This window comes from Pyrus communis, chromosome 11 (genome assembly GCF_041283825.1).
Source record: "Pyrus communis isolate YQ-2024b chromosome 11, ASM4128382v1, whole genome shotgun sequence".
NCBI lineage: Eukaryota > Viridiplantae > Streptophyta > Magnoliopsida > Rosales > Rosaceae > Pyrus > Pyrus communis.
Genome location: NC_142575.1, coordinates 12,007,618 through 12,035,467, shown reverse-complemented (window position 1 = coordinate 12,035,467; position 27,850 = coordinate 12,007,618). Strand labels below are relative to the sequence as shown.

Here is a 27,850-nt window from a genome sequence, read left to right as displayed (position 1 = left end):
TTCCAGTGTTGGCTGGAGCTCGGGGGACATGCTAGCAAACAGGGCTCGAGAGCCTGACATATTGACTCCAAAGTGTGGGAGCCCGAAGGACAGGGCATGCCCAAGCACCAGGCCTGTCACAAATTGCCAGCCTGCGACCTCGAAGGCTATCTGATGCAAGGCTGACGTCAACCCCCTTTTTTTATTTTTTTCTGTCAGGCGTGTGCACTGCACCAGCGCGTGGCGGGGGCATCACCCGACATGTTTTCAACGAATGGGGCCGGCGACGCAGTTTCAAATTGTTACCGTTGGGAAGTCATGTGGCTTCCCATGGTCTGTTGGATCTCAACGACAAGAAAATGTGGACCGTCAGATTTGCAACGGTAAAAAAAATAAAAAAAACTTATTTAATATCAACCGTTGGATCTGAGATCAACAATTGATATTATTGTCCTTTATAAATTAAAAAAAAAAGAAAAAATAGTTTTAAAATTCAGAAATGTTACCGTTGTGCCATGTGGCACAATCTGGAGTGTTGGAATTCAATTTTTTTTTTTAAAATCCAATGGTAGAGATTAATTAATTGGATAAAAAAAAATTTAAAATTGTAAAAAATGAATAAAAATCCGAAAAAAATTGTTTTTACTTTTCTATAAATACCTTCTTATTATCATCTACCTTACACCACAATTTCATATTGGTTAATAATCTTATCGGAAATTCATCACCAATAATTGTATTTTCGGATAATGACACGTGGTGCAACGACTATGATTAAAAATCTTATCGGAAATCCATCACCAATAATTGTCTTTTTAGATTTTACGACACGTAGTGCAACGAGAACGATTAAAAATCTTATCCGAAATTACAAATAATATTAATTTGTATTATTTTATAACTTTTCGGATAATGACACATAGCGCAGCGAGAACGATTAAAAATCTTATCCGAAATTACAAATAAAATTATTTCGTATTATTTTATAAATAAAAAAAATACTAATATTTTATTGCCTATTGTCAGGGCTATTGAAGTGCAACGGTGGAGATACAAAAGACGGTTACTGTTCATTAAGGGCAGTTACTGTTCACAGGGTGGATAACATAGTGTATTGCCTAGGGGGTGGTTCCCACACTGGAACTACTCTTAGAGAGCTTGTTGAGTGCTTCCCCGGGGATCTTGACGAAACGGAGAACAACAAGCTCTGCCTTGAGATAATCTCATTGTACAAAAAAATTTTTTTGACAGCTTTTATAATTAATTATTAAATCCAAATCATCATATGGTAGATTTTTTGCCAAATTGTAACAGAATGACCATATTAATTTGTGACACCTATTTTTAAAGACTACGTTGATCGATTTTCAATTTAAGGATCCATCTCGTGCGGATTAATTTCAAGTACCATTTGTGATAAAAGCTTTTACATCTTGTGGGCTCTATTTATGTGCCATATTTGTACATAAGAATTGTGACGGAAAAATCATATTGATTTGTGACACCTATTTTCAAGGACTATATTTATGAATTTTTAATTTTAAGAATCATCCTGATAGTGTGAGTTAAGTTCAGAGACTATTTGCCATATAAATCATTCTTAAAAATCACTAGAGCGAGAACTAATTCGATGATGAATGCAAATACAATTAAAGTTCAAGTACCAAAGTCCAATTCAGGTATAGTCGAGGGACCATCGTAACAATTTAGTGCTTTTCTCTTTCCCCTTTCCCGTAGGCGGTGACAGAGAAAACTGGGGCTGTGATGGCCAGAGGCACCCAATCAAAATCTACTCGTCTTATATACTATAGCAAGGAAGGACTTACTTCCTCGAACAATCTGGCTATTTGAACCGTGACGGAGGGGCTGCGACTGAGGATCCGCCATACAAATTGGGGCCGTGAAAGCAGAGGTTTGGCTGCAATTGACGACCTAATCGGCGACGGCCGCCGGTTCGGCGTTCTGGAAAGACCTAGGTCGCCTGTTCGACCCCAAAGCACATGGACCACCGGAAGCAACCCAAGGATTCTCTCTCCTACTCCAACCTTTTCAATCTTGAGGTTTGTCCCTTGAATTTTTCTCGCATGGGTTCTCTTTGTTTGCTCGAATTACAGCGTTTCTTGCCCTTTTTGCTTTTTCTTTGAATTGGTAAATTTTGTGCTCTAATGTTTATAATTCACTTGTTTTTGAATTGGGCATGTTGAATTTTATTATTTTTTGGACTAAAGTTTGTTGATTTTTGTTGCACATTGTAGTCTTTGATGAACTTTCAAGTTCCCCGACCGGATGACGATTTCGATTATTATGGAAATAGTAGTCAGGATGAGAGCAGAGGTAGCCAAGGTGGGCAATTTGTCTTAGTTTTTGGAGTTAAGCTTTTTATGACCAAATTTATTTGTTTTTCTGCTTGAAAATTTGCATGTGTGATATACATTTGTGTATGGTTGTTGTCGGTTGGAATGGTGATTTGCGGACTTATAGATGTGCATGTTTGTGATTTTTTTGCCGGTTGCATGTGTAGATGGAGCTGTAGGTAATGGGATGATGTCTGACAGAGAACTGAGTTCAGTTAAAAAAAGAAGGCGATCCCAAAATAGTGACTACGAGGATGATGACAGTTATTACGGGACACGCATTACAGAGGAAAGGTATCGATCAATGCTTGGAGAACACATTCAGAAGTACAAAAGGAGGTTCAAGGATTCCTCATCGAGTCCTGCACCAATTCAGACGGGGATTCCAGTTCCAAAGAGTAATAAGGGTTTAAAATCTAGGAAACTGGGCAATGAGCACCGGGGAGGGATATATGAAATGGAAACCTCATCAGAGTGGCTCAATGATTCTAATCCTCAAAAACCCGGGAACCACCATGATGCAGATTTGGTACCACAACGTGGCACCGATAGGTTTGCTTTCTCTTCTAGTTTCCTTTTCAGCATGAGTTATTCCAATTGCTAAGCATGTGCATGATGATTTTATTAAATTATTTGGTTATTATATTTTCGTCTCTGTATTTCATGCAGAATAATCTATGAACCTCCTTATCTGGATATAGGAGATGGTATCACTTACAGGATTCCACCAATTTACGATAAGCTGGTGTCGTCTTTGCACTTACCGAGCTTTTCAGATTTTCGGGTGGAGGAAGTTTACTTAAGAGGCACGTTAGACTTGGGATCCTTGGCAGAAATGATGACTAGTGACAAAAGGTTGGGGCCTAAAAACCAGGCAGGGATGGGCGATCCCCATCCCCAGTATGAATCCCTTCAAGCTAGACTAAAGGCATCATCCACTTCAAATTCAGCCCAAAAGTTCAGCCTCAAGGTCTCTGATATTGGGTTAAACTCTTCCATCCCAGAGGGTGCAGCTGGAAATATAAAGAGATCTATTTTGTCTGAAGGTGGAGTTTTACAGGTCTACTATGTGAAAGTTTTGGAGAAAGGAGACACATATGAGGTTTGTGTTCCTTCACTTATGATTATCTCGGGACAATAATGTTTCTTTGCTGGTGGGTATAGGCTGGGTTGTAGGCGTGTCTTCCTTTTCATGTGATATCTTGGGCTGGTTTCTCATTAATGTTTTGTCCTGCAGATCATTGAAAGAAGTCTACCGAAGAAGCAAAAGGTTATTAAAGACCCTTATGTGATTGAGAAGGAGGAAATGGACAAGATTGGAAAAGTTTGGGTAAACATAGTAAGAAGAGACATGCCAAGGCATCATAGGATTTTTTCGAATTTCCACCAGAGGCAACTAGGTTATGCTAAGAGGGTCTCAGAGAACTGTCAAAGAGAGGTACTTATATGTGTATGCCCTATGTAGTCTTCTACTTGTTTCCCCTGCACAGAATGTGAGATGTGGATTTCGATACCCAAACTTGGGGATTGGTTTTCATCAGATGGCATTGGTAGTTCTTATACTGAAGCTGTCTACCTTTTTATTTTTTGTAGGTGAAATTGAAGGTCAGTAGATCTCTTAAACTGATGAGGGGTGCTGCAATTCGTACAAGGAAACTAGCCAGAGATATGCTACTATTTTGGAAGAGAATAGATAAAGAGATGGTATCCTTCCTTTCTCCTTTCTGAAGGGAATTGAGTGCAAGAAGTATATGCATGCCTTTTTATCCTATTGCTCTTAAATTTAGTCATCTTTAATGATGTGTAGTTGCCTGATATTCATTTTCTTGAAATATGTCTAAGTTCTAGATCTTCTGTCAGATCATTCCCTTAGAGATTTAACTGTCAATAATTTTGATTATTATCAGTATGGAAGGCTATCCTGCATTATTTGGTTGTAATGCGTACTTACTATCTGTTTTTTTTCTTTCTTTTGACAAAACTTGGTCATTTTTTATTTTAATTTTAAATATGGACACTTGCAGGCGGAAGTGAGGAAGAAAGAGGAAAAAGAAGCAGCTGAAGCTTTGAGGCGCGAACAGGAGCTTCGAGAAGCAAAGAGACAGCAGCAAAGGCTCAATTTTCTTATACAACAGACGGAACTTTACAGTCACTTTATGCAGAACAAGTCAAGTTCACAGCCATCAGAAGATCTGCCTGTTGGCGATGGAAAAAAAATGGAGGAAAAAGCATCTTTAAGCTCCTCAGATGATGAAGCTAATGAGGAAGAAGACCCTGAGGAAGCTGAACTGAAGAAGGAGGCTTTTAAAGCAGCACAAGATGCAGTTTCAAAGCAGAAAAAGATAACTAGTGAGTTTGATAATGAGTATTTGAAGCTATGTGAAGATGCTGAACCTGAGGCAGCACACGATGTTGCTGGAGCTAGTAGCATAGATCTACATAACCCGTCAGTTACTCTTTCCTTTATTGTTTTAGTATTGCCTTTCTTTTGGACTCTATCAGGAAATTGGAGGCAAGGCTTTTTCAGTCAAGTTGATAATGTTTCTATTATTATATGTGCAGTTCCACAATGCCTGTAACATCAACTGTTCAGACACCGGAGTTGTTCAAAGGATCCCTTAAAGAATATCAACTAAAAGGCCTCCAGTGGTTGGTTAATTGCTATGAGCAGGTTCGTCTGTACCCAAATGGATACACATAATATGTACAAGTACAGTTTAAATTCCTTGATTCGTTTCTCTTGATTTGTTTATAGGGTTCATTTCTTTCTTTTCTTTTCTTCTGTTTATCAGGGTTTAAATGGCATCCTTGCTGATGAGATGGGCCTAGGAAAGACCATCCAGGCGATGGCATTTTTGGCTCATTTGGCTGAGGTAATAGTTCGACTTGGTGTTTTTTGCATAATGATTGTCTTTGGTGTAACTTGGGTTTCTTGTCCTATCCAGGAGAAAAATATTTGGGGGCCTTTTCTGGTTGTTGCTCCTGCCTCTGTCTTGAACAACTGGGCAGATGAAATTAGTCGTTTCTGCCCTGACTTAAAAACTCTTCCATACTGGGGAGGACTTAACGAGCGTCAGGTACTTAGGAAAAAGATCACTGCTAAAAAACTGTACCGCAGGTAATTTTCTTTGCCCTTGCTATTATTTTACACTTTCAAGAGAAGAATAATATGAAACTGGCTGGTCTTAGAAGTAGATTAGTGCTTGAGACAGTGTCTGAGCAGGCTTGCAACAGTTTGAGGCCTTAGATGGAAAATTTAGTGTTTATAAGGAATATATTAACTAAGTTTTATATATCAAAAGTTTCTTAGCTAAATCATATTTCTTTACTTTTCTTAGCTAAATCATATTTCTTTACTTTTAGAAAAAGTAATTGTGAACAAAGAAAACAATACTGATAAAACAAAGAACTATATAGGTTTTAGAAAACACTATGTAAGAAAAAAACGGTAGGACCTGCAAAACTGGTTGTAACTCCAGCAAGATTTGTATAATTTCTTCTTATAGCTCTTTAAAAGAAAACATTGTTTCAGTTAATCATTTTTAAACTCGTGAATCCGAGTCTTTGACCAGACTAATCACTAGGCCCCCCGCTTGACCCCACAACATTTGGGGAGCGAGAAACTCTAGCATTTGCTAGGTGGGTACCGTAGGAGAGAGTTGAACCGCAGACCACTTGGGAGCAAACCAAGGACCTGACTGCTAGACCAACTCCTCTTAGGTCATATTGGTGTGGACTGAAGATTTAGGTCATTGTGTTTCATTGAATGCTTATTTGGGAAATTACACCTTTAAAGCCATTGAATAAGAAATGAATAGGGTTGTTTTGCTAGGCCATTGTATTTCATTGATACATAAAATGGTCAATAATTGAAAAAGCCTCCTCAAATCAATCAGTAGCATTGGAAGTCATCCCTAGATTAGTGACAAATAAGATTTGGAGGGGTAGAGAGAACGGTAATTAGAGTGTCACTAAATTTTTATTTCTCAAAAGTACGCCTTAACTTAATGGGGCCTTAGGCGACTGCTTAAGTTGCTTTATCCATGAGCTGGCCCTGGATGGTGTCCTATTCCATTAATTCTGTGTCTTGGTAATTTTGTTGTTCTTAGATATTTTAGCTATATTAAAAAGTATTACTGTACAATTTACTATGGCTAACCATGTAAGGAAGTTTACTTTACAACAATATGTGGTGGTTTTTTATTGTTGTGCTAGTATCCCTTGGGCAGAAAACATTAAGGACACAATAGGGGATTGACTGATTCTTTGAAATTTGGGAAACCAAAGTAGCAAAAACTGTGGAGCACAAAACTGTATACATCATAGAAAAGTAAAAGGGATCTGTTCCAAAAAGTCCTTCTGCATTTCTCCCAAGTGTTATTTCTTCCCTAAGTTTCTCATGGGGGGAGTGCAGATTGACTATTTTGGGGTGCCAATAACAGCACCCAAGTAAATATATGCATATTGATTTGATTGTTTTTGCATGCACCACGCATAATATCTAGAAGTGACCTTTAGGGCACAGAAGCTTAGTATGCTGGCCTCTGCCAAATCAATTGCATGTCGTCATGTGTGTTGCTGAACTCTTCATTTTGTCATGAGTTGGTCTCTTGATACTCTTGTTCCTTTTCTTTCCCTTTTCTTCACCAAGTAAAACTTGATTATATGGGTGAAACCCAAATACACAGGAACTGTACCCAAGTTAATTGAAAATCAAAAGAAACTTCAAATTGAAACAAAGAAAAAACAGAATTGCGTATTTCCTTGCTTACCACTCAGCAGTTGAACTCAATTCTAGTAAAGAATACTGCACCCTTTGAAAAGCACTCTTTTGTTTATGATTTATATATGGTAAAGCATGCTAGTCATCCACCCAAGCAATCCCCTGCCTTGTTTTCTGTTATTTTATCAAATGATTAAGTCCTTTTAACTTCTTTGCAGGGATGCTGGATTTCATATTCTCATTACCAGCTACCAGCTGCTAGTGGCTGATGAAAAGTATTTTAAACGTGTGAAATGGCAGTATATGGTATTAGATGAAGCCCAAGCAATCAAAAGTTCTAACAGGTTTGGACTGAAATCTTCTTTGATGTTTATTAAGGGGTTTGAACATAATCATACTCCGTGGTCCTCCATTATTGTGGTATATTGAGTTTATGATGAAGTGATACCAGGTGCCACAAGGTGAAACAAATTTAAGAAACCATTTTATTATTGGAGTGCCAAATATCCTTAGATTTTCATGTCTACTGGGTGTTTTTGTTTTTGTATTGTTTAAGAAACCATGTTCATCTTAGGGTGCCAAATATTCTAAGTAAATGAATGTTTATGATTTGAGCATCCAAAGAAGTGTCCAGGGGTGTACATGACGTGTTTTTAGTTGTCCCAGCATGGAAATCTCTTATGGAAGTAGTTTCCTACAACTCATTGATTTTACATTCTTGTAGATTTGATAATATTTGTGGTTTGGTTCCCCTTGATCCTAGGACCTACCATTTATATTAAGTACGACTCAACTACAACTGCTGACATTTGAAAAATCCCATTTAGTCAGATTTCATTTATTTCATTCTTATATTAAGCGTGCTCATCCATATCTCATTTGATATTTGATCTTACAGCATAAGATGGAAGACACTTCTAGGCTTTAATTGTCGAAATCGTTTGCTACTTACCGGTACACCTATCCAAAATAATATGGCAGAGTTGTGGGCTCTACTACATTTCATTATGCCAACGTTGTTTGACAGCCATGAACAATTCAATGAGTGGTTTTCAAAAGGGTATGCATTTTGGACCCGAAATTCGTGCCTACAAACCTCAAAGTATTTTTGTTAATTAATTATTTTCTCAAATATTTCCAGAATTGAAAACCATGCGGAACATGGGGGTACTTTGAATGAGCACCAGCTTAACAGATTGGTTAGTACCCTGACTCTGATACATGTAATGATTAATAAATTTTTGGATTGATTGCAGTTCTTCCTTGCCCTTCGGTCTGATCTAATGTTCCTAATTTGATAATTTTTGAAAAATGCTGGTCTGTCAAATATCTCCTGTTTGCAAGATCTGTAATTTGTGAATAGGAAAAATGTATATAGTCCACTTTAAAATTCTGACTAAAACCAGTGTGCGTCGAAGAAACTTTTATGGATCATTCTGACTAGAAAAGAGTTCATTATGTTTTTTGTTTGACAATATTGACCAAACTATAACTTTCTGTATTGTAGAAATCACGAGGCTTATATGATATCATTTCCTATTTCACCATTCCATCTTATGTATCCGTAGACTGTACATAATGGGTGTATGTACTGGTTTAATCTTTTGTAGTGATCCCAGCGTTGCTGCTTCACACCTCTCTGTCATCCCAATATCTGACCTGTGCTATGAGATCTGAAATTTGCTGGAACGCTTCTAACTACTTCTGTTGTTATTCTCCTTACAGCATTCCATTTTAAAGCCATTCATGCTGCGCCGAGTTAAAACAGATGTGGTTTCTGAGCTGACCAGGAAAACTGAGGTTACCGTGCACTGCAAGTTGAGCTCTCGGCAGCAAGATTTTTATCAAGCTATCAAGAACAAAATATCTCTTGCTGAGTTGTTTGACAGCAATCGCGGTCATCTTAATGAGAAGAAAATTTTGAATTTGATGAATATTGTCATTCAGCTGAGAAAGGTATGCTATCTAACTTGATATTCATTGTGGTTTTCTTGTCATAAATTTATGTAGTCTATAGGATGCGGTATAATTATTAAATGTGTTTTAATTATGTTCTATTTTCTATAATATTGTCCATATCAAGTGTTCTATTTGCGCAATGATAGGTCTGCAACCATCCTGAGTTATTTGAGAGGAATGAAGGAAGTACATATCTGTACTTTAGTGAGATACCAAATTCTCTTCTAGCTCCTCCATTTGGGGAGTTGGAGGACGTGCACTACTCAGGAGGTCAAAATCCTATAACATATTCGGTACTTTCCTAGATCCTTTTTCCTGTTACGCAATTATGTAGTTTTCTTTTGTGTACTTTAAAAGGAAATAAGTTTTCTTTAGTGCATAGGTGAAATAATCACTTGGCTTGCACACTACACATGACATACTGGTCAATGAACAAAATGGGAGAGAGAAAGAAAGAGAGGGTGGTATGTAGGTGTTGTGGGGAGGGCGGGGGAGTGAAAGTTGAAATAGAGGGAGGCTCATGGGTAATTCCATTATTTGATGAGTAATTTGCAGGCATAACACCATTTCATGTCATTTTTCTGGCGCAAAAAATAATTTTAACGTGATCTGCACTTGTACTTTCCATATATTGTTGATTGTTTGAGCTATTTAACTTGATTTAGAAGTCCAGGGGGTACTCTATTAGATTTTAAAGTTTAAAGGAGTCATTAGAGCTGGTCAGAAAGTGCAAGGGGAAATGAAATGGCATTTGATTTCAATGATTTGTATGTACTGTGTACTGAGATTGAGTCAGAAGTTTCATATTTTACATCTCCAAATTTACTGGCTCCCCCATATCTTGTAATCTTAAGAGATGATTTATCGAAGTGAAATAAAAAACCAAAGACAACATACCTAAACTAATGTTTGACCACGCAAACTAATATTGCATGACATAACTTATTCTTGTCAGTCATGTCATGTATACTTTATCGGGCTTCTCTTCCATTGTGAAGTCAAATCTAGTTCTTTAACTCTTTTCATGTGAGCCAAGAATTTATTTATATTTTGATTTGAACATAACTTCACATGTGGGTTCTCTCTCCACCACTAAAGCCATACATGTGAAATGCAACCTATGTTAGGTTCAATTGCAGGATTCAAGCTCAGGAATGCTTTTCTGAATGATATGCTTATTGGTTCACCATTATTTTCAAAAGTTTAAGTTGTAAGGTAGTGAGCTAAAGATATGTATCCTACAATCATGATGGACCATGAAACTTGGTACTTTCAAGTCGTTCAAAGCTATGTCAAAAATGTTCCTTTGTGTTCTTATAACCTTTAGAAATTAAGTTCCTTCTCGTTCTTTAACCTCTTAGAAATGTTCCTTTAAATAAATGCAGATTGGACCTGTATTTAGAAGTGGATATTTTTAATGATATCTGAAGAGGAAATTCAATACCTGCTTCTATTGAGTAATATGATGTTATTTATTGTACAGAACTGCTAGCACAATAATTGTTTCTGACATAGGAGTATTTCCAATATACTTATTCACCTGCAGAAATAAATTGAAGCAGCTGCGTCCATGCACTGACATTTGTGTTTTTACTTTTCGTAACTTACGTACTGACTAAACTTTTAAACGGATTTTCTTTGTTTCATCCAGATCCCTAAACTTTTCTATCAAGAAATTCTCTGGAGCTCTGAAACTTTGTGCTCAGCAGTTCAACATGGTGTCTACAAAGAATCTTTTGAGAAATATTTTAACATATTTTCACCGGGAAATGTTTATCAATCGACACTCTTGCAAGAGAATAGCTCATCCTTTGGAAGTGGAACTTTTGGCTTTACTCGTATGATGGATCTGTCCCCTGCTGAGGTGGCATTTCTAGGAACTGGTTCTTTTATGGAGCGACTGATGTTTTCCATTGTGAGATGGGACCGACAATTTTTGGATGGAATTGTGGACTCACTAATGGAAACCATGGATGATGATTCTGAATGCAGTTATCTTGAAAGTGGAAAAGTGAGAGCTGTTACACGAATGTTGCTGATGCCTTCAAGATCTGTAACTAACTTTCTTCAAAAGAAATTGGCTACAGGCCCTGGTGATGATCCATTCGAGGCTTTAGTTGTCTCTCATAGTGACAGGCTACTCTCTAACACTAGGCTTCTTCATTCAGCATACACATTCATCCCACGAACTAGAGCTCCCCCGGTATGTTTATACTTAATTCATTTTACTTTCATTTTTTTCCTTAGAATTATTGTGGTTATTCAGATTGACCTAAAGGAACAGCAAAAAAATTGTTGTTATCTTTGTTAACACTAGATTGATGTTTACTTGATCAAGATTGTATAATGTTGATAGGTCAATGCCCATTGCTCAGACAGAAACTTTGCTTACAAAATGATTGAAGAACTACAATACCCTTGGGTGAAGAGGTTGTTTACTGGGTTTGCACGCACATCTGACTTTAATGGACCCAGAAAACCTGAGACTCCACATCATTTAATACAACAGATTGATTCTGAACTGACTGTTTCACGTCCGGCTCTTCAGTTAACGTACAAGATTTTTGGTTCTTGTCCTCCTATGCAAAGCTTTGACCCAGCAAAATTGCTCACCGTAGGACTGCTTATCCTTTTTTAGTTTCTTTCATATTCTTTAGTGACCACTTTTTTTTGTGTTTTTGAAAAGATGAGCTTTTCTACTTTATATATAGGATTCTGGGAAACTTCAGACGCTTGATATACTGTTGAAACGCTTGAGGGCGGACAACCATCGTGTTCTCTTGTTTGCTCAAATGACAAAGATGCTGAATATTCTTGAGGTAATTCATTTCTTATGGTTGTTCTAGGTTTGTGGGTTCACATTGGGTTATATAATTTGGTTCCCATTTCAACCATACGTAACTATTAAAGTTTCATGGATAACCCCGCCCAGGCGAAAGCTAGGTGGGAGGCGATTGCCTCTTGGGACCAAAATTATTAACATATAATTATATATAAACAATATAATACTTTGTAAAACAAATATATTGTCATTCAAAAGTGCGCAAGTCAACAAACAAGTTTAACTCAAACATTTGGTTTTAATTTAAAAACCCTGCCCAAAACGTCATTTTGGGTTTGGGTAGTTTCTTATTTATTTATAAAAAGAACGCCCAGTGGAACGCTTCAGCTGCACCTCAGCTGCCTAGGCGCTCCTCGACCATGTCTAGGAGAGTTTAAGCCTACTCCTGCTGGGCAGAGGCATTTTCATCATTGCCCACCTCCAAAGCTGCCTAGGCTCTCCTTAAGGCGCGTTTTTTAAAACACAGTTAATACATGATGCGTTCTTTATGTGCCTTAGGGAATGTTTATTTAGGGTAGTTGCCCTTTAATTTTGTACCTGTTGATAAGTAAGATGGTCTGACAAACTTGAATTAGATGTTCCCATCATGCTTAAGTTAATTGAGTTATTTGCTAGACAGCCTGTCCTTTTGGAACCTTTTACAGCCCCATAGTACAATTTGTATTTCTCATTTTGATAACTCGAAATGCAGGACTACATGAACTACAGGAAATATAAATACTTACGACTTGATGGATCCTCCACCATTATGGATCGGCGAGACATGGTCAGAGACTTTCAGCAACGGTAGGGATTTCATGATCAGATGAAGGCTTTGATGAGCAGTGTCTGTTTTCATCTCACACTTGTTCATTAACATATTAGATGATTGTCTTCTTGCAGGAGTGATATTTTTGTGTTCCTGCTGAGTACAAGAGCTGGTGGACTTGGCATTAACTTGACAGCGGCTGATACTGTCATATTTTATGAAAGTGATTGGAATCCAACCCTGGATCTACAGGCAATGGATAGAGCTCATCGGCTGGGTCAGACAAAAGATGTGAGTTTTTGTTTGCTGAATCCAACCATAGACTTTTGGTTTTCCAAATTTTGTTTTCTTTGATAAAGACAATTTATTAATATCCCTCTGTGTTCTGACAAAAACGCTATTTTCTCCCTGCAGTTGTAACTGGGTTACTTTTTTTCCTGTGCATTCATCCTGCATCCTACGTTAACATATTTCCATTATTAAAATTAGTTTGCTTGTGTGACATATTTAGGGCCTACAGGTCCGATGGTATATCACCATTTGGATACGTTTTTTTTTTTTTTTTTTTTTTTTAAATTTACAATAAAAATCTAGAAAAATGCCTGAGAAAAAAGAAATCTTTTGATAAAGTAAAAAAAAAGTTTGAAAGCTTTAATAAAATAAGCCTCTACACCATCCTACCAACCGCCACCACCAAATCCACTCCCCTATCGCAGCCACCACCAACCCCCTTCCCCTATTGATTCCACCACTCACCCCCATCCCTTAAAATTTCAGTGCCATGGCCCACCCAGCCCCGTTCATCATCCAAACCATTGCACCCCAGACAAACCTCACCATGTAATCGGGCCAATCCCAAACTCCCCCTTCCTGGTGAACCAAACTGAAACAAATCCCCACCGCCCACAAACCAACTTCCTCCTCTCAAAAGGATCCAAATACTCCAAATATGAAATTTCATTTTTGGTGGTCTTATTTCCAAATTTTATGGCTTTTAATTTGTTATTAGACATATTAAGCTTCTTAATATCTTTGGGTATATGTGAAAGTTCATTAACATCTCCATTAGGTTTGAAATATTAGACAACTGGGTAATTTGGAAGTAGGCATTAGGGGAATGGGGAAGGGGTAGTGGCGGGAGAGAGGCGTTGCGTCTGCGGGGAAATGGGGTAAGGATGCTGTGTAGGGGAGGAGAGTGGGTGGGTTTGCCCATGCGGACATGAGATGGGGATGGTTAGGGTGGTGGGTATGCTATTTCTTTTTCTACAATCTAAAATTTATAAAATTACTAAAAATGTAAGCAAACTAATGGTTTATATGACGGAGAGGGTAATATGAGACACAAGATGAAAGCACATGGGGTAAACTGAACTAATTTAAGTTCAGGGCGGAAAGTGGGATACCAATAAAAGCCAAATTATAAATTTTATTGAATGATTACGTAAGAGGGAACAAGACGAGAGATGCCATATAAGCAAGGCGTCACCAAAGCACCCTACAAATGGTTCTACATATTGTATGGTCAAGCCATTTGGAAGATGTAAATGCATTTGAGTTCTGTAAATATAATTATAGATTTCACGTATTCATCGTGCAGGTGACCGTGTACCGACTTATTTGTAAAGAAACAGTTGAAGAGAAGATCCTGCAAAGAGCAAGTCAGAAAAATACTGTGCAGCAGCTTGTAATGATGGGTGGTCATGTTCAGGGTGATATTTTGGCTCCTGAGGATGTTGTATCTTTACTTCTGGATGATGCTCAGTTGGAGCAGAAATTAAGAGAAATTCCGTTACAGGTGCTGTTTAAGTTCGTCTTTCAATTCTTTTGAACTTTAGCTCATTTCGTGACAGAATCTGTGTTGCATTCAAAAATTTGGTAATTCTAATTCGTATCATATGGTTTTTTCAGGTTAAAGATAGACAAAAGAAGAAACAAACGAAGGGTATACGAGTGGATGCAGAAGGTGATGCCTCTTTAGAAGATTTAACAAACCCTGCATCAGCACCTCAGGGAACCGGATATGAGGACTCTCCAGATATGGAAAAAGCAAAATCTAATAATAAAAAGGTAATGACGTTTATCTGGAATCCGTTGTATGTACAGGTATAACAACTGGCAAAGTATAATCGCTATTTATATATGTTCCTTTGAGTTCTGCTTATTATCACGTGTGCACAGAGAAAAGTGGCAACGGGCAAGCAAACTACAAGGCCGAAGAATTCACAAAGCATGGACGAACTAGATACATATGAGTTGGATGATACCTTACCAAATACTGATCCACAAGCTACGAAACCCAAGAGGCCGAAGAGGTCAAAGAAGAGTGTGAACGAAAATCTTGAGCCGGCATTTACTGCGTTTTCAGAACAGACCCAGTATCCACCACGGAGTTAGTTTGGATCTGGCAGTTGCAGAGCAGAACCCAGGCACAAGATATCTCAATCAGAAGGGCATTCCATTTTCTTGGAAATATCATGCATTGTAGATGATTGTAATTGAGTGATGAGCAAGAGCTTCACTTCTAGGTCGTTTTGTCGATGGTCCCGTTGTGGCTGGAAACGACGGGACCATAGTTACAGAAAACAAAGCCAGAGCTGTATGATGTTTGTACAATATATTCATAATACGTTCAGGGCTCAGTGGCCTTCAAATTGTTAGATGGAGAAGGGTTGCATCTTCTTTTGCACACCTTAAACAGCAGTAATTTATGCACACCTTCACTTATGCCTCGACTCCAGCCGAGTTGATTCTCTTCCAGCACCGTGGCTCCCAGCCACGTTGTCCCATGCCTCGACTCTAGCCGAGCCATTCCACTTAGTCAAGCACGGCCCCAGTAGAAAAAAAAAAAAAAAAATTAAATAAAATTAAAAAAAAAAGGAATATCTGCGGCAAGGAGAAAAAGACAACAACGATAAACTCTTCGCAGGCAAGCAAAGAAGACGACTAGGGGATGGGGTACAGTTCCCTTTGGTTCTCTCTATTGGTCTTTGGGTTTATTTAAAGAAAACTAATGAAAAGGGTTTGAAAACTTTGAGTTTTAATGATAAGGACAAAATAAAAGGTAAAGTGAATAGTATATTCACTTTTTAGTGTAAAAATATGGTTTTTAGTTAAAGTGAACAGTACAGTAGACTTTTCATTAAAACTCTCAGTTATTTAATCCTCTAAATAGTCTTAAATAAGTTCTAGAGGTAATTTATTTCTATTTTCCAAAAACTTTAACTTCAAGTCTAAGCCCAGAATTTATAGCAAATTAGGAAATATTTCCCTGCTCGCCTACTCAACTTCGGATTTATACACTTCATACCCTTTCTTGCATGCATCACATCAAGTGTAGGGGCATTTGTGGAACAAAAAATAATCTGAAAAAACCTGGATCTAACATGTGGCCTTTTACCAACAAAAGATGAGAATGCCCTTATTTAATTGGCGAGGCCCACATTTAATTCACACACAGTTCAACATCTCTTGAGGCCTGAAGAGTTGGGTACAATCTCATCAAGCCTTCGTGCCCATGGCAAGGAGAAAAGTCAAAGGTATTAAAAATATAATTAATTACTAAACCCTATCTTTATACTCTCTTACTTGAAGATCAACTCTATTAAGTAAGGAATTACAATCAAATTCAATCTTGAATTCCACAAGATATTATTTATTAAATTATATCATGTTGTTGTCAACAGTGGAAATTTTTTCCAACTTGAATTTTCCGTTCTTGTTGAAAAATAAAATAAAACAAAGGGTGGTCATGAAGCACTAGCTCTTGTGTTGGGTACACCTGCTGTCCATTTGGACCTTGCTGGGTTCAATTGATCACCATCACCCCTGGCCCAGCAACAAAAAGAGCTATTGTATTCTAAATCGGAGGCAGCATGAAAATCTCTAGCAATACGAGCAGGCATTTTGCCAAAGTTCAAAATTTAATCCCGCTACCACCACCAAACTCGAGACTGGTCAAATTGTTCTTGATCTGTCCCAATTAGAAAGAAGAAAAAAAAAAACATATTGTACTATTTCGGTCACAAATAAAAACAAGGCATGCTATGGGGCCAATTAATTTTTATTCACACAAAATCACACGATTCCAGTTCACCAACTTCTAAGTCTAATTAGGATTATATCCCAATGTCGACGATCAACCCACTTCACTCCACACCCATCCGAGGGCTCGGAGTCAACTTTCCCTGAAATGCGGCTGTCACGCAGACAATCCGACTTAGAAATATCTCACTTTCTTGAATGCCGATAAACACATCATCTAACATGCTGATGTTACATAGCAATCGTGAGAAACAGAACAAGACACAACCGAAGGCCACCAATAAAAAATTGCATTCATTGTCTATGCCAAACGATCAATTTACCATGCTCTAGCTTAGTGATAAGATCAATGTTGCTCATTCTCCACTACCGATAAATAGAGCTAGAGGCCTTCAAGTCAAGACTTCCGTTAAAATTAATCTGTACAATTATACAAACTTCAAGTGATCCTTCAATTAACCCAACTGATTTTCAGTCAGCAAAACCCAAATTGCTCTTCAGTAAAACCCTTTAGCTTTTCAGCTACAATCCTAAAGCCTTCCTTCAAAACAAACATTGTTTACAATTCCTAAGATCTAAATTTTTTATGGTTCTGTCACTTTGTGGTATGAATTGGTTGACGTGCAATTCCAATCACCCTGATCACCTCTATGAGGCAATGTTTCCTATTTAGTCCAGTTTGATACCAGCGATCTTGGTAGACTCCTCTAGCATTATCTTTACGTTTTCAAATTTATTTACTTTTCAAGTCATGTGAACTGGCTTTTTAGTTCAGAATCACTTTTGTAGATGTTTGTAATCTCAAATCTATCATAAAATGATTACATCCAGTTTCTTTTCTTTATTGTCATTTGTACTTTCAGTTTCAGTTATTACTTAGGCATACATTTATTTCGCATTGGATGTCAAGTCCTCATTCCCTCAAGGCATAAAAAAGAGTTTAACTGAACCAACATCCCACTCGGTGCACAATCATTTGGTTAAGAAGTCAAGTCTACGCCCAAACACTACACAACTCTACACACACTATTGGTTGTTGGTAGCCTCCAACCAAGGTCTAAAAGACGTTAGGCGCTAGTCGGGCTAGCGCCTAGGCAGACTAGGCGGACTTAAGTAAATATATTATATTTCGTATAAATAATTGTATGCTTATACTTAAAATATATATAATTTCATCATAAATTGCAAAAAAAGAATGACATATACTATGAAGTATAGGAACATAATGAAAACATGGAGAATAAGGATATATGTGCGTTCATTTAAGTATGCAATAAGTCTCTTACAATTTAAAAAAAAAATACAAAATGATAGTTATATTCATACATTGTACAGTCCTCGTGTAGAATGTAAAAGTAAAAAAGGTTTGATACACAATAAAAGTTGATCTCATCGTACAGTCCTCGTGTAGAATGTAAAGTAAAAAAGGTTTGATACACAATAATAATATTCATACATTGGAAATGTCAGACTGGAAAGTCTTCATTAGCATGACGTGTACTCATATTCAAGTGCGCATCATACGGTCCCAGATCCTACCTACTAAACATGGGATTAAGCAATAGTGGAAATGCTTCAAGTCTAAATTTATCTTCTTTGAAATTTAAAGCAAGATCAAATATATGTGCCTAGAAAATGCCTCTTCAGAACCAAGTTGGAAATCAGGAATGCTAATTACGAATTCACAATCAAATTTTTAACAAACTTCTACATTGGTAACACACTGCGTCATGCTCTGATAACAATCATGTGAATTTTGATATTTTTCATATTTCTTATCAACCCAACACAATATACCAAACGTATAAATGTGTAATTTTTTCTAAACATTCTTGTTTCACCTAAACTAAATTTTAATATAATTAGCAGTTGCAAAAGACTTTGTGCTTTCTTGCATGCCCAAGCTGGATGGATAATTAATTATCTATGTGATAAAGGCAGCCGGTTTAACCGATGGGGATCTCTCCTAATCTGTCTTGGCCCCTAAGGCTTCTCATCAGTCTTCGCGGTTCAGGTGTAGGTGAGCCCTTACAGTCTACTCCTCAAAACAATACTTCCACCCCAAGCACCATTCTTGATAGACAAATAATAATTATAAATACTATTTTAGACCTTTCAACCAATTTTCACCTATCCAAATCATACCTAGTACAAGCAAAATTAATGTTAGAATTATTATATATAATCACTGTTTCTGCAAAGCAATAATTTAGTAACTCTCTTCCTATATACACTATACTGTATATCTTCACATGTACACCAAGAAGTGAGCAGTTGGCCAATATAATATAGCATAAATATACCAAATTTGTAATTGTATACATTAAGGAAAGAGAACTGAGATTGGTTAGCTGAAGCAGCCAATATACCAACTTAAGACAATAGCTGCCTTACCAAAACATGTCCATTATAAACTTTTCCAAAGTTTTTATATTTTTTATTGAAGGGGAATTTGTTATTGCAGACATGATGATAGATAAGTTGGCTAAAGCGGTGGATTAGTATTTTGGACTACTAATAATAGCTGCGTTTAAACATGAAAATTGTAGACCATAGGTAAGAACAATATGATACATTAGTAATGATTTTCAGGCTCGTATTTCACGCGGCGCGTCATGGATTTGATTCCTAGCGTTGGTGAATAACACGATGGTGGCCAAAGAGAGGCTGAAATGCCTATGTGAGTCTTCCTGGCCCCTGAAAGGGTGGACTGTCCTAGCGAAACTGCCAGCTAGTCCCCTCTTTTAAAAGAAAAAATAAGTAATGATTTTCTTGTACATGACAACATGGGTGTGGCTACAATAACCCATGGCTTAAAGTGCATCGAGATATTAATGGGATAGATGAAGGTGATGAAAGTTCATATGTTTTTTTAAATCTCACCCATTCATTTTACATTATCAGTAACTGCAACGTGGTATTGTAGTTTTTCCGACAATTTATTCACCGCAAAGATTTAGATGGTGTGATCAAGTAGGATTTTGAGTAAAGGTGGAAAAAAAGATCAGAGGTTATTGTGTGGTAAGTCTTCATTCAACAAAAGTAAAATCCACTCTTATCTTTTATGATTATAAAGTAAGCAGGCATTATGGTCACTTGAGGTCATTGTAATAAAATTATGTTGTAAAGTAAGTTGAGGGGTTTCCATACCTTTAAAGCCAGCTTTGCTTTAACCAACCACAACAGGAGAGAAAGATAGCCATCATTTGAAGTAAAAAGAGCAAAAAAGAGAAGTAAGGGTGTTGTTGCAGAGGAACCAATGGCGACGCCGAAACAGATGTGGGAGCAGCAGCAATTGCAGGTGCAGCGAGTGAAGAACTCCGGTATCATCAGTTACAATGGGAGTCCAGTAGCTGATGATAAGGAAGAAGAAATGTCAAGGTCTGCATTGGCTTTGTTCCGGGCAAAGGAGGAAGAGATTGAGAGGAAGAAGTCGGAGGTGAAAGACAAGGTTCAGGCTCAGTTGGGACGCGTTGAAGAAGCAACTAAACGTTTGTCTGAGATTCAGGACGTAAGTGATGATTTACAATTGCCACTGAGTCATATGCTATATTTTTCCTCATTAAAATCTGACATTTATACCTAGTTCCATTGTTGGTCACACATAATGTTCTAATGCAGCATGAAAAAAGAACAATATATTAACTCAGAATATATTGAGAAGCAGCATAAGACAAGAATAAACTGAATTTGTGAATAAACTAAATTTAAAAGATTTTTTTTTTCTCAGAATGATCCATTTAATGACTGAATTGAAAACTTTAAAATTGTACAATAAGCTCAATTCAAATGGTTTAACCTGTGAATTACAAGTTCTATTTTCCACTTTCAAACAACGAACATAGGATTCGAGAATAATGTTATGATCTTTCTCTTATCCCACAATGATGATTTATGATTGGCAAAAATTATCTCAATTTATTAATTTGTTCATCTAAAACTAGTTGATTATGACATTTAGAGGATGCTTCAAAACTATGATATCTTATAGGAGCTTGAAGCGCTACCAGATCCAATGAGAAAGGAACTTGCAATTATTCGCAAGAGGATAGACGTTGTTCACAAAGAGTTAAAGCCGCTAGGCCAGAGCTGCCAAAGGAAGGTAAAACCTTTGTGACCATATTACCCTTTCTTCTACCTGCTTATGCTGTTCTATGGAAAATACTAATGTTAAACGAAGAACATGGAGATAACGTGGTTACGTTTTACAGTTTTGCTCGTTGTATGACACAACTTCGTTTTGGTATGGCAGTCCATAAAAACATTCAATCATTTTGATCTATAGTTATTTAGTTATGCCAAGTACTTTCAAAGCTCCATGGATATTCTTATTGATTATCGTCATTCATTAGCAATTATTATGCTTAAGTATTACGTTGAACGCGACAGAAGAGATTACTTATTCAAGACTGAGTCATTTCATGTTTTTATATATTGATCAATGGACACAGGAGAAAGAATACAAGGAAGCTCTTGAGGCTTTAAACGAGAAAAGCAGAGAGAAATCTCAACTAGTTTCCAAATTGATGGAGGTGAGCATTCTTCATATATTAACTTATAATGACTGTTATCATACATTAGTTAACTGCTTCTCTGCATGCTTTATATCAGCTTGTGGGTGAAAGTGAGAAAACGAGGATGAAGAAGCTGGAGGAGCTCAACAAACATGTCGAAACTCTGCGTTAAGATGTGCTGATCATTAAGTGTATTAAGATGGACTGTGCATGTGTGCTGTAATTAGGATCTTTGTGCTTACATTCTGGTACAAATTGTGATTTGTGTCTCTTCGTTTCACCGGTTATGTTCAAGAATGGTTTTCTCTGTTATGGACAGATACACCCCCAAAAATGTTGCTTGCCAATGAATATGTAGCCTAAATTGTGCATAGGATTGTGAGTTATATATCCGCCTGCTAATCAAATTGTGGATTGAAAAGGGAGGTTTTCCTCGTCTGATTATGCTAATTTGTCAGCCATTGTTCCTAATCTGATTTGTCATCAATAATCTTGGTCTCTTACTGAATATTGTTGGAAAAAATAGCTTTAGCTTTATTCCATTTATCCAGCATGACTAATATGATCGATTCATTTCTCTCTCCCTCTATTGTCTCCTTTTTTTTTCGGTATAGGAGTGATATTGAGGGACATGGGAATCGAACACAGAATCTCAAGTGTCGGGGGAATGCTCTCAAGAAGTTGATACAAAGTACAAACCCATTGCACTCACTAACAACAATAAAGAAGGATAAATACACACCTAATTTGTTCCCGTGTTGATGTTGCCCGAGGAAATTCAGAATCATGTTTCGGATTACACACCTGCTCTTATGTCCTGTGATGTTTTTTCTGACTTAGTGTAGTGCGTACCTTGCCCAGTAGAGAGCGTAGGATCATAATTGTTTCTCATGCTTGATGCTTGCAATATGATCGTGATTCATCAAAGACGAGTAAAAGAATATCACAGCAAAACCTACACAAACGAAGCAATAGATGAAACCAAGCAGTGGCGTTCCCTGGACAATTTCACACACGCCTGTTGGCAGAATTCTCCTTTACTCCCTACCCAACCTCACCCTCTTTCCTGCATTTTGTCGAACATGTTTGCCCTTATGACAGCCATGCTCAAGGAACATAATTTTAGGGCTAACTAGTAACCACATTTTGGTTTTGGAAATGGGTCATAATGTTCCAATTTTCTCACATTGCACCAACCAGTTTTGAAATCAATCTATACCTTTATGTTCGAATATCCAATCATCCATTAAATTGATAAGTTTTTTTTCACGATGTGATGCAAAATGTGGCTTACACTTTTGTCCCGTATAAGGGTCTCACACATCACCATGTCATCAATTTAATGAAGATCAAACAATCAATCACATTTAAAGTGTAAGCCACATGCTTAATTTCTGAACTTTCTACATCAATTACTTAATTTTCTTTTATTGTCCACCCATCTACAACTTCCTTTTCTCCTCCACCTACAATCTCACCTTCTCCCTCTACAAAATAAAAAATAACGCAAATGAAATCAATAAAATCAAATACACCCATAGATATGAGCCCAGATCGTACCCCCGCTTCATGTCCTTCAATTTCAGAAAAATCTCAAGTCTTCAATCATTTCAATATTTGTGTGGACTAAAAAACCCTGAATTTTGGTTACCAAACAATTTCCGAAGCATCTCATGGCCCCGGTGGTTTCGTGGATGGAAATTACTGAAAACATCACATTTGTATCCATGGTGCATCATGTAAATCAAAATTGTAGGTATAAAAGGTAGTGGCTTGGTAAATCAAAATTGTAGAGTGTGTATGTATATATATAGTACAAATATATAGGTGTATTGTAAAATAGATATTGGAGCAGCCATGATTCGAGTTGCTTTGGGCAAGACAATTTTTGGACCCCAATTGATGGGTACTGGAAAAAGAAGCAGTCGGAAGATGCAGCGGCAGGAGATTACAAGCGCTTTTGATAATTTATTTTTTTTCTTCTGTACTTATCATTAAATAAAGTAATTAGATGGGTTTTGGTTAAAATTCAAAGTTTTGAAACCTGGAATTGCTCCTAAACTTGTACCCGAACATCAATTTGCCCTTGAAACTTTTATTTTTGCCAATTTTCCACTCAACTATTCAACTATTATAAATAGTCAATTTCCGCTACTATCATGTTTGCCAACATTTCATCCAATTTTCCATACCACTAGAGCCCTCCTAACTTTTAACAAAAAGTTGAACCAACTGTGTCTAAATATGACGATAAGGGGACATTGGCTATTTATTCTAGTTTAGGGAAAAGTTGGTCATTTATTATAGTTCAAAGGTGAAGTCGGTTAAAGTTTAAAACTTCAGGAGGTAAATCGGCAATAGTACAATCGGCGGGATAGCCATATATTTTTCGGTTGATTCTTTTTCATCTTTTAGGCTTTTATGCACATCTTATTTTGAAAATTGATGTCTTTTCTTATTTAAAATTGGGAAATTTTGAAATAGGTCCAATTTTATAGGCCATCTTTTGAAATAGGTCCAATTTTTAGTGACTTTTGACTTTTGAAATAGATCCAATTTTTAGTTACTTTGGACCCATATCAAAAAACCCCTTTAAAATTTGCTTCTTTATTTTTTGTTCTTCTCTTGCTTCACCCCTAATTTTGGTTTTCTAACTCCACCAAGAAAATACAAAGATTAATTAATTTCTGATGCTATGTGATGACCCGTCTCGAATTAATATATATTTTATCCTCGAATGTGTGAAAATGATGATTATACCCTTGAGCCATAGTGACGTGAATGTACGTATATGGTTTTAAATTATTTTCCCGTTGACGTAATTAAATCATATTCGATGTCACGAAAGTGTTGACGTGATTTAGGGCCGGATTGGGTTCGTAATGAAAATGTTACGAATAAACGATGGTGTAATTGGGCTAAGGAAATGGACCAATCCCCACACCTCCTACTTTCTTGGGTCCAATTAGAATTTTAGGTTTGTTTTGGGGTCCATTGTTAGCCTAAACATGCAGCCTAATTAGGGCTTAAGATCCCTTTTATCTATGCCCAATCCGGACCACACGCGCGTACATGTACATACCCTCACCCTTTCTCTCTATCTTTCCTTCGTCTGTACAGTCCTTACACATACGCACCCAACCATCTTCATCTTGCACATATCGAACTAGTGGAGGTCACTTTTGAGGTCCTTGCAAGGTCAGGAACCTAATCATACCCTTAGTTTTGTGAAAGAACCTCGGAAACCTGGGAACTCTCGAGCTCTGGCGAGGTGCTCTGCTACTCCATCGTGATCGTGGACGTTTCACAAAGTTTCAAGGCTTAAGGGAGTCTTAAAACAACTTCACATAGATCATAGAGAAGTTTTGGAGGATTTTGGACGTCGCGATAGGTTGGTTCCTCGAGTTGAAGTTTTGACCGGAATATCGAAGGATTTTCCGATTATTTCCCGTTGGTTTTAGGACTTCAAAGTGGTAAGAACATATTCTACTCATTTAGGGCTTCAAATCCATGTAAAGTTCGTGAAATTTGGTTGAGATATTTAAATTTGAAAATTTTCCAGTTTCCGGCGACGCAGCGGCGATTGGCGCTGGAATTCAGCGAACCACCGGAAAAGGAAGGGGAATATTCCGTCAACTTTGACGGAATATACTAACAGCGTCAGGTAAAATTAACGGAATATTCTATTATTTAGCAGAATATTCCCTAACGGCATTTAAAATTCCATCCGTGTGCCAGGCACATGCCTTCGCGTGGCTGGCACATGAGGGCACATGGGACGTCGGAAAATTATTCTTAAAATATGGGGATGCTCATGGTGTTGAGTAGGCCACGATGGTATATTCAAACACCCCAATTGAGCAACGTATGAGAAGTTATTACACGGTTTTGGTTATGTGCTTAAAATTAATGTTAAAATAGTGGTTTCACATATAGGTGAGACGTTTCCGGAGGACGAGCGCAGTCAGGCGAGACTCGGGGGTTACAATCCAGCTACATACCAGTGAGTGGGCTTTTGATTTTCTCTATATACGTATATATGCTTTGCGTTTTCCCAAAAATTTCTTTTAAATGGAGTCATGATTTTAAATGCCATGTCAATTGCATTATGCTTTAGAGTATGCATTAGTATAGATATGCATATTGTTGCTTGATGCTGCGGACGCCCAGGTAAAGCTTCAAGTGAGTACATATTGATGATAGTGGATGCATTGTTTGTGGTTATACGTAGATGCATTTAGAGCTCATTATCCTGCACCTTGGTGCCAGTGCTCCCGTTCGCGACCAGGGCACGGTCCTTCACGTGAAATTCACCTCCCGCACCGCATGCTCACCTTGGATCCAAGTTTGGTGCACAGCCCTGTCGTACATACCACATTAGGTGGTTTTGACTTGTAGGTGACCCGCGATTATTCGCACAGCCTTCATGTGATCGTAGCACTTAAGCGTACTTATTTGCACCCAGCTTTATCGTATAGACCACAATAGGTGGTTTCGACTCATGTGCAGGCATATCTAATGAGCTATAGGTTCAGCCGTATAAGTCACGTTAGGTGACTCCGGTTGGCATATAATTTTACATTGATTTATTTCACCTGGCTACTTATTTCCATACTTGGATACTTGACATGGCATATATTTGATTTTCACTACTCTCGAGCATGATTTTATATATGTATGTATTTTTATTTTCTGGGAAACCATACAGGTTTTACGGTGAGATGTTATTACTTTTGGAAAAAGAAATAGTTTTGAAAAGCTTTATTTTTGTCTACTCACATTTTCTGTTTTACACCCCTCCAGGTTCTAGATAGAAGTGCGTGTTGGTGGCTCACGAGGACTCTACGACGGTTCTGATAGACATCCATCAATGTAGGGTTTTCTTTCATAGCCTGTATAATTAGTATTTAGCCTGCTGGATTGCACCTTGGCACCTACGCTCTGACTATGTGTATCTACACTCTAACACTTCTTCCCGCACTTATTTACTTATTTTGTGTGCATTAGTTAATTGGTTTTTGATTTCTCACATCTTTGTATCACTATCACTTCCGCAATACGCACATAGCTACGTCACCATCACGTGACAGGCAGCATGCCTCGATTTAGGTCGGGGTGTGTCAATTTGGTATCAGAGCCTAGGTTTGGCAGTCCTGCATATTTTATGAGTATTCTAATCCTTTTGATGTTTTATGTCAGAACCATGCCACCTCGTAGAGAGCCACGTACCTCTTCTGAGTCTAATTTTTTGGATATTAACCAACTTGGGGAGGCTATTGCTACTGCCATTCAGTCCTCACTTCATCTTCCCCAGAGAACTCCCTTAGAGACTGTATATAACTTAAAGTTGAATAATTTTGTGGGTAGTAAAGGACCCGAAGGAGCCAAGCAATGGCTTAACCATGTCGAGAAAACCTATCGAATGATGCAGCGGCTGGAGAATTTCCATGAGGATAGATGGATCGAGACGACCACTTTGTTTTTGGATAAGGAGGCTGCATCCTGGTGGAAGCAAGAATCTTTTCAGTTGTTGCTGGAAGAAATTGCAGATTGGGAGGTTTTTAAGCAATTATTCCAGAAGAGATTTGTACCCCCAGAGTATTTGGATCGTAGGAGGCAAGAATTCTATCAATTAAAACAAGGGAAAATGTCAGCTATTGAGTATTATAGAAAGATTATTGATTTGTCCTCGTATTGTCCAGAGATTGCTGAAAATCCTGCAAGATGCTTCGACAATTCAAGTGGGGTACTCGAAAGAAGTGGCGTTCTATGACGACCACGACTCCCTGCTCTACATATCAGGAGTTTTATGAGATTCTACTACGGGTTGAGGATTCTGAAAATATGCCCAATTATAGTGAAGAAGAGGAAGAAAAAGATAATATTCAGAAGAAAAATAATAATAAAGATAATGGCCAGTCATCTCAGGGACCTCGCAAGACATAGAGTTTCAAGAGAAGTGGTACTAGTTCTAGTTCTTCTAGTGGGGGTTTGAGTTCCACTGCGCAACGGAGAAGCGGCTGGTTTTCAGAAGGTTCTCAGTTCCAAAGACAAAGAGATTTTAGCAATTCAGGTGCCACACTAGGCGAGGTAGTAGTGGATGTTTCACGTGTGGCTAGATGGCACATCAGGCTATTCAATGCCCTTAGAATCAGCAAAAGCCCTAGCCACCTGCCTTGCCACCACCAGCTCTTATTCAGCAAGTCCCGGGGCTTAGTACTTATACCCAGACAGGTTATAGTGGAGTATATCATTATCAGAGGGATATAACTCCATATTTTGGAGGACGTCGTCATGCCAACTAATCTTGTTCCATTAGATATCATTGATTTTGATGTCATTTTTGGCATGGATTAGTTACATTACAATCGTGCCAAGATGGATTATTATGAGAAGACAGTCATTTTTTATCGGTCAGGCTTGCCTGTGGTTACATTTGTGGGTGCACGTAGTGGACTAAAGTAAGGCATTATCTCTACAGTGAGGGCTAAAAGGTTATTAAGGAAAGGTTGTCTGGGTTATTTGGCTCACGTGGTATTGAATGAGGATACGCCTACTCATATGGAGGATGTACGGGTAGTTAAGCACTTCCCTGATGTTTTCCGGATGATTTACCTGGATTACCACCTGATAGAGAAGTGGAATTCACTATTGATTTACTCTAAGATACAGATCCTATTTCCTTAACTC

General features: G+C 37.7%; 3 protein-coding genes across 3 annotated transcripts; all 3 read left to right on the top strand.

The window, feature by feature from the left end:
- Positions 1-1,656: 1,656 nt before the first annotated feature.
- LOC137741593 (chromatin-remodeling ATPase INO80) lies at positions 1,657-15,262 on the top strand. Its single transcript, XM_068481287.2, has 23 exons — positions 1,657-2,039; positions 2,235-2,322; positions 2,501-2,885; positions 3,003-3,435; positions 3,571-3,771; positions 3,927-4,037; positions 4,358-4,779; positions 4,896-5,004; positions 5,126-5,206; positions 5,279-5,451; positions 7,275-7,400; positions 7,955-8,116; positions 8,198-8,255; positions 8,782-9,012; positions 9,162-9,308; positions 10,667-11,218; positions 11,372-11,629; positions 11,727-11,834; positions 12,549-12,643; positions 12,740-12,896; positions 14,203-14,400; positions 14,514-14,672; positions 14,784-15,262. The coding sequence occupies exons 1-23, from the start codon at positions 1,980-1,982 to the stop codon at positions 14,997-14,999; spliced, it is 4,530 nt and encodes a 1,509-aa protein (XP_068337388.2). The 5' UTR covers positions 1,657-1,979; the 3' UTR covers positions 15,000-15,262.
- A 4,535-nt stretch (positions 15,263-19,797) lies between these two features.
- LOC137741295 (uncharacterized) lies at positions 19,798-21,650 on the top strand. Its single transcript, XM_068481018.2, has 4 exons — positions 19,798-20,157; positions 20,638-20,748; positions 21,098-21,178; positions 21,258-21,650. Exons 1-4 carry the CDS (start codon positions 19,906-19,908, stop codon positions 21,330-21,332), a joined length of 519 nt encoding a protein of 172 aa, XP_068337119.2. The 5' UTR covers positions 19,798-19,905; the 3' UTR covers positions 21,333-21,650.
- Positions 21,651-26,363: 4,713 nt separating this feature from the next.
- LOC137743026 (uncharacterized) lies at positions 26,364-26,933 on the top strand. The gene has a single exon (XM_088680261.1). It carries the CDS (start codon positions 26,364-26,366, stop codon positions 26,931-26,933), a length of 570 nt encoding a protein of 189 aa, XP_088536387.1.
- The last annotated feature ends 917 nt before the right edge of the window (positions 26,934-27,850 follow it).